The 7,616-nt window shown below is 35.9% G+C and overlaps 1 protein-coding gene across 3 annotated transcripts in view; it reads right to left on the bottom strand.

Moving 5' to 3' along the window:
- Nucleotides 1–443: 443 nt before the first annotated feature.
- The window catches only part of PROX1 (prospero homeobox 1), a 47,491-nt gene continuing 40,318 nt past the window's right edge, over nucleotides 444–7,616 (bottom strand). For 2 of the 3 annotated variants that reach the window (XM_042829763.1, XM_042829825.1), the window contains exon 5: nucleotides 444–6,249. In XM_042829763.1, the coding sequence (XP_042685697.1) occupies nucleotides 6,061–6,249 (189 nt within the window). In that variant the 3' untranslated portion in view covers nucleotides 444–6,060. The remainder of the gene's footprint in view (nucleotides 6,250–7,616) is intronic. The other variant, XM_042829893.1, reaches the window with a different exon arrangement.

Raw genomic sequence — 7,616 nt, 5'->3', positions numbered from 1 at the left:
AAACCACACCAAGCCAAGCATTACTCTACCTCCACCTGACTGGTGGAACTACTTGGTGCAGGACACCAGCAATGCAGCTACACTCAGGAAGGGATTAGACAAAGATAAGGACTTTCCAGCTCAGAGTGTCTACATTCAATCCAAAGGGCTGTCTGTGCCTCAGCCATAGCATATCTGTTGCAGGGAGGTATTCCTTGTCTGATAGACTCTTGCAAAATAACACTCATTATCTTAACCAGCGCTGGAGGTAGGACACCGGATGGGATGAATCATTAGATCCATTTTGCAAGAGTACTGGCAGTTTCATTAATAAATAATTTGAACTAAGAGGAAAGAAAAAATTTCGGAGGACTACAGTCTTAGGTACAGCCTGGCCACAGCAGTAATTCCTCTTTTGGTATGGAGCAGCACTAACTTTCAGAAAGAAATATAAACAATGGCAATGAGCTTGTAATTTATATTTTATTTTGCACAAGCTTGCATATATACTGCACATACATTCAGTTTAGAGAAGATGGAAGGCACACAAGGCAATTGAACTACTGTATCCTTTAAGTGGTACAAAGCAAAAAGGTAAAAGTCTGGAGAGTATACAAAAGCTTTAAACACACAAAATAAAATCCACCCCCCCAAACATTTTTCCTGTGTTTATCTTAAATTTAGTAGCTGCCAAGCTAGAATTGTAACTTTTTTTTTTTTCAATCAATTGTCTACTGCACCTTTTTTTTTTTTTCAAACGGACAGGGGAGTCTTATTGTTTTATCTTGTCATCAATTAATATTACAGTACATCCTTGGTAATACAAAATTGTACACCTTCATCAAATAAATTAGGATAAATTAAACCAATAAATTATGCAAAGTCTTCAGAACAATAGACAACAACAAAAAAAATCCACAGTTGAAATTGCCTCTAGCTAAAAAATAAAATAAAAAAAAAATCAAAAATTGACTTTATCAGTTCAGTTATTGTACTATCTTCAAATTAAAGGGTCTTTATTACAAAAAAGAGCTTAATAATGCTATTTACAACATATTGCTAAATAATATAAAGGCAGTGTTTTGTCACTTCTGTAACTATATACATATGAGTAATGGCTGGGACAATATCAGTTTAGACCTTAACCTTTGACTCTTCTGGGCAGCATTAAAACCAACCTAAAGAGGCTTTTCTTCCTCCTTTTTAAGTTTCTGACTCTAACACGTCGCGCGGTAATGAAGTGGTGATTGTGTTGGTCTAATATTTCACTGCAGTGGTATAATTAACAAGGAAAGGATGGATTTTAGAGAGAAAATGTCAGCTCGCTGTTTCTCCTAGATTTGTTTCTACATGTCCCAGTATATTTGTGCATTTGGAAGGTGGCTGCTTTGGGAGAGAGGTGACTGTGGCTCAGATGAAAAGACTAAACAAAGTCATAGTGCCACCACCTTTCATACACTAAAAAGGATATTCCTAAGAAGATACAAAGGTTAAATACCAGTTTTCATCCCAGCTCTAAATATGAGCATTTTTAGCTTCAGTTTATAGATGGTTTACAACCAACAGTTCTACAGAAAACGAAATTGCATTTCCTTCAACAGAACATTTAAGTGCAATACAGTAACTGCTTACTCATATAAACCAGTTACATTCCTTAAGGGGAGCTTTTTGAAAACAATGCGTATTGGAATTTTCAAACACATAGTTGGTACCAGAAGGAAACATTTGCACTATCAACACCAATGATTACTATATAATACACATGGCAAATATAGTTTTTGCTTTCACTTCTCATGTACAGTGCTCGTTTTGGGGGTTTTGTAAACCACTTTCCATTTTTTTATATATATATATCTTTCTGTATATATATATATACGTATAATCTTTCAATGCTGCTGGTGAAAATCCTATCTTTAAAGCCACAAAATCTTCACCTTTATTTCTTAATCAATATTAACCTGTGGAAAAAAAAACATTTTTCTATTAACTGACTTCCTATACATAGAAAAAAATTCTGCCATTTTACAGAAACCGTATTACCCATTCCCTTGACATCTGATGAAAGACTTAACTGTTAAAAGTAGAGAGCTGGATTTTCAAGAATGCTTTCAACTATCTATACAGTTACTGTAGTGTTCCTTATAAATTCAACAGATGTTTTCAGAATGTAGTTATTAAAATCTTATGTCTTTACGCAAGAACAGCCTTAAGGTTGAATATTTACATTGCTTTATAAAAGTTCCCCTCGGTTTTCAATGTTCACCCACATACCTGGTACAGTAACAAAGATTCTGCAAACTTAAAACACTTTAATTAAATAATACTCAGAGGCACAAAGCAAACCTCAGGAATACATGGGTGAACACTTTCTTAAATAATCACTACATTCTAACATCTTCCACGTGTTTACCATTAAATGTGAAACGTTCCCATTAAACAACCAGAGATACAGTAAGAATTAAATGTTTTGTAGTTTCAAATAGAACATTCTTTTCACAAAACATAACAAATGTCTAAAATAGGTTCTTAATCTAGATAGGAAAAAGGTAAGCTTTTCACTTCATACGCATATTTTGTGTGTGTGTGTGTGTTTCAGTGTACACACATATACATACGTGCACACGCACCTGGCTGCGTGTGACTACATATGTATATGCATCTGCACATATGTCACGTATGAAATATTGCTTCTATACTACTTTTCATCAGGCTAAGAAAACACAAGATTTGCACCACAGTTACAAAAAATTGGCTTCTACAAGAATTTTCAAAACTTGAATGCTGCTCAAACAATTGAGAAAAAATAATTTGCGTTATCAAACTGTTCTAAAAATTCTCTTCTTCAAAAACGTATTCTCCTGCTTTGTTTTTTTTTTTTGTTTTGTTTTTCTTTTTGTTTTTTTTTTTTGTTTTTGTTTTTGTTTTTTTTAATTTTTAAAAAGACACAAAATATGCATAGCTATCAACAGTATGTCAAACAGCCGGAAAAAAATAAAATGAAATAGTGTTTATTGCAGCTGTAGTAATTGAAAAATAAAGTTTAAAAGATGAAAACTGTAAGCCACAGAAGGCACAAGAACAATTGTACTTGTGGGGGAAAAACTGGTATTTTGAAGGATTCTTTTATCCTTCCGCTGGTGCATTTAAGGTCTAGGCACAGACTATAACCTCAAGTTTATATGCAGAAATAAATCTGAATTAGCAGTAAATGAACATGGGATTTCTACATGGAATTTGAGATTCTTTCCCTGTGTAAACGTTTCATTACAATAAAAGTAGCCTCCTGCCTTTTAGCCGTTATTAGGGAAATAATATCAAGATCACTTGAAAAAAAACAACCCTATTTTCTACTTACAATTTAGTAGGAGCTATGCCATGTTTTTAGGTGTATTGGGAGGCACAAAGGCAATATGGCTATAAAATATAGAAGAATCACATGACAGAAATTATCAAATCATCCTGTATTCCTTTTTCAGACCAAGGAGGTTTTATTGTTCTTTCAAGGTGAAATTTCTACTCTTAATTCCTATGCCTCATTTACTATTGAGATTATGTTACTTATAAATAAATAAATAAATGCAACAACATCAAGTGTTGAGTACACAATTTCACTTATTTAGATTACGTGAATCACATTGCAGCCAAATAATAATAATAATATCATATTAATAATAATAATAATAATGATAAACATAATAAAAGTAATGGTAAAATCACAGATTAAGATGGTAGCTAGTAGTATGTCCACATATTATGACTACAGTATGGCTTTGCTTTCTTATGTCCAAGGTGACAAATGCAGTGTTATGTTTTGTATCTGATGGTATGCCAATGATGAACTTGCTGTGTTAAAACTTGAGCATTTTATGCCACTTCTTCCCATAAATTAAAAAAAAAAAAAAAAAAGAAAGAAAAGTGCATGAACACAATTTTCATCCTTTCTTACTCAGAATTAACTGGAGTTACATCATTATGAAGTGTAATGTTTACCAAATCATGCATAAGAATAAAAGAAAAAATAAAAAGGGAAAAGAAGGAAAACAAAACAAAACAAAACAGAAGAAAAGCAAGAAAAAGACACATCCTGTCTACCTGTGAGGATACGTACAATGTTAGGTGTTCTTAGGGAGTCTAAAATCAAGATTTGTTTAGCTTTTAATGCATAGTGAAAATGTTGGCACTTCATCCCATGCTATTGTCTGCATTGCCTATACTCCACAGATACTGCCAGTGCTTGAAAATAATGACAGGGAATCATAGGATTGTGCTGTTTAATTTGAAGTCAGCAGGTTTTTAAGGCTTTCTGCTGACAATAATTGCTTTCATACATTTCTGTCCATCAGCAGTATTTGTAAATGAAGTGAAATTGCAATGATCAGGTCAGCTCTTTAGTCACATGGGTAAACTTTCACTCTCCAAAGTCAAAATGTAGTTTTAAAATGAAGAAACAAGATATCAATATCCTCGAGGGTCTAAATGCAATGCTCAGCTAATTAGGAACTTCCTCTAGATTCAGACTGAAATGTGCAGGGGAAAACACTATTGACGATAACAATAAATTCTTACTGCATCTGTACAAAAGACGACAGAGAAAATGACAAATACAGAGTGCTATAGCATATTCAACCTTCCCCCAAACTTTTGGAGACAATACCTTTCTGAAAACGTGAGACAAAGAGAGCCATTGAAGAAAGCACAAGAACTAGCAGCTAGCTTTCTTTCCGTGTGCTGACATTTCGTGGTACAGCATTCAGGTGAATCCAGACCCATCGTGGACTTTACACTGTAGCTCAGATTTTGGTCAAAACTACCTCCAGCTTCTGAGGATGTGCAGCACTTTGCTCAAATAGATTTTTTTTTTTTAAAGCTGCACGGAAGAGTAATTTAAAAATCCAGTTTGGCTATTTGAACCCTGCATAGCCAGGAGGACACTGCAATTTTTGTATGTGCTTGATTAGATTTTTATGAAATTGTGATTTTCATTCTCCTCATTAGGAAAAGACTAATTATATTTTACAGCTACAAACAATAGCTGTAAATTTTTTTTCCTTTGCCTCAGCACTGTGAGGTGAAGATGCTTTCTTTGACTATATATAAGATCATTCAAAAAGTGCTTTTCAGGACAGATGTCAAATACAGACAGAAAACTCTGTATATTGGAAAGGGGATTTCTAGGGGCAGAATGCACAGAGAGGAAAAAAATCAGGGACCGGTGCCACTTGAAGACGAAGATGTGGCAATTCAGTACTCTGCAGGTTTCATTTTTACTCTATGGAGAGTGAAATGCTTCCGTTTTAACAAGCTGACCGTATTCTACAATTCGTGTGGTTGGTACAACATTGTGCATGAATTACTGGCCTCAACCTGCACGAGTGGTATTTGATTTGTGCAAACGTCCCTTGCTGCAATTTAGGAAAACAACAACCTGGCATGTCGATCACTGGCGCAGGGTATTTATCATTTCTGTAAGGGAAAGCATGAAGAATAGGGCTTGTTTTTTTCGGTATCACTTCTTGGAGTGAGTACCCGAAATAGATGTTGTAGGTTTTTGAAGTATGAAAGAAAATCTAGTTATTGGTTAAAAAGTACATAAAATAATAATAAAAAAAAAAGCTCCAAGCTTATGAAGTGACTCCACAGAGTTCAGACCTTTAGCAGTATAAACATAATATAAACTTCATTGTCTTGTAGTATTGTGCCATGACATTAGTCTCACTAAGACAAAATGCCACTTTGCAGCAAGCAATAAATCTGACAAAGCATTTTTAAACATAATGCCCTAACTTGCTAAGACAGGCTTTTACACACTTCCAAACTCTTCTCCCTGAAAATTAACTCAATTTATTCTCCAAATGTTAAGGGTCTCGGGCAAAAGTAAACCAAAGGCTGAAGTAAAATAACCATCCCCTTGGAACCGAACGAAAACCCAAAGATATACCCAGGAGGGATCACAGTCTAATTTCATATACATATATATGTATGCGATACACATATATATGAAATTAAAATAGAGACACACATGACTTGGGCATCAGAAGGGGACTGCTACTTTCATACATTCATAAATAGCTGCTGAACTCTCTACTCATGAAGAAGCTCTTGTAGGCAGTTGGGGGATTTGAAAATCTCAGGGACCTCACTGTCCAGCTTACAGATGACCTTGTATATGGCCTTCTTCCAGGAAGGATCAACATCTTTGCCTGCGATAATGGCATTGAAAAACTCCCGTAACGTGATCTGAGCCACTTCCAGGAATCTCTCTGGAACCTGCTGATACAAGGAGACAATGGCATTAATACAGTTTTCAATTTCAAGTCTCTGGTTCTTCAAAGGAAACTGAGCTAAGTTCTTTCTTTCAGAAAGGGGCTTACATAGCACCTGCATTTTCTAAATGTGGCAGCCTTCTATTCTCTTATGCAAAGCTGTTATATATAGTACTATAGCAATAACTTTTATAACATGTGTTAGAGATCTTTGTAAAGTCTACTGACAGAATGTAGGTAACAAAATGTTACTGTCTGTGTTTGGAGAGTGGGGGGATTTATAGGATATAATTAGCAGGAGGGGAAACAAACACAATGGTCTTTAAGGAGAGAAATCCCTGCTTGATATTTTACCCGTGCATTTATGACTATGTTCTCTATGTCGGGGCTAATACAAAAGTTATGCACATCAAGAAAGCTGCCTGTACCTCCATGCTTTGCTTTGGTCACAGCCAGTGCTGAAAGCTACTGAGGAAATAGGATATCTCTGAATGTTGTTCAGAGTTGAAAAACAAGCAAGCAAGCCTTCAGTGAACATCTTGGTTTTGTGGCTCCTGTGCAAGAGACTTTACTGGGAACCATTATGGGTTTCTCTTCTCTCTTCTTTTCTGAAAGACTACGAATAAAATCCCAACCCCTTCAATGGGCACATTGTGCTCCAAGTGATGATTCACTTTTTCACTATGGAGCTGCTTCTCTCCTTGTAAATACAAAGATGTGTTCACCATACATTAGTCATAAGGAGAGAAATTTGGTGTGTCAAACTCATCTCGGCTTTATGAACATCGCTGTCACCTCACAGGTGAGCCAGCAAGGACACACTGGCTCTCAGTGAGTGAATGTTAAAAAACAGCTCCAAACTTTAGTAATGCATTCTACACAGTTGTTTCAGCTATCAGCACCACCTTCTTATCCCCTTATTTCAGTGATTTGAAAGCAAACACTTCAACAAACAGCAGGTCAGTCACAATGTTGAAGTCATCTCCACAAAGGTATTATTTTCCATTTTTATAATGGAAATATGGCTTCACTGCACTAGGACTGCTAATGCACAGCCGGCCACTGGCCAGCAGGCTTATAATAGCAAGTACTCCCTCAGTGCTATTATTTGCCCACTCTGACACACCTGGCAAGAGCAATTCTCTGACCTGCAGTAGGATCCATGCAAACCATTCCCGTGGCCAAGGTAGAACTGAGCAACTCTCACTCATTTACTGAATGTGTGTCACACTGTCTGATCAGTACCTGCACCTTACCTCTATTTCAGACTTTCGTTCTTCTGCCTTTCAAAGCCACTTCTAGAAAACTTATCTGGAAAACTGCGCATTTAATCTGATCCTATACAGCTCTGGAGCCTAACTCACCTATCACGGG

The sequence above is a fragment of the Centrocercus urophasianus genome, unplaced genomic scaffold, assembly GCF_019232065.1.
Source record: "Centrocercus urophasianus isolate 14NV4802_14NV808 unplaced genomic scaffold, USGS_Curo_1.0 seq_10, whole genome shotgun sequence".
NCBI lineage: Eukaryota > Metazoa > Chordata > Aves > Galliformes > Phasianidae > Centrocercus > Centrocercus urophasianus.
Note: the sequence above shows the minus strand (reverse complement) of the source record. Positions and strands in the feature narration are given on the sequence as shown.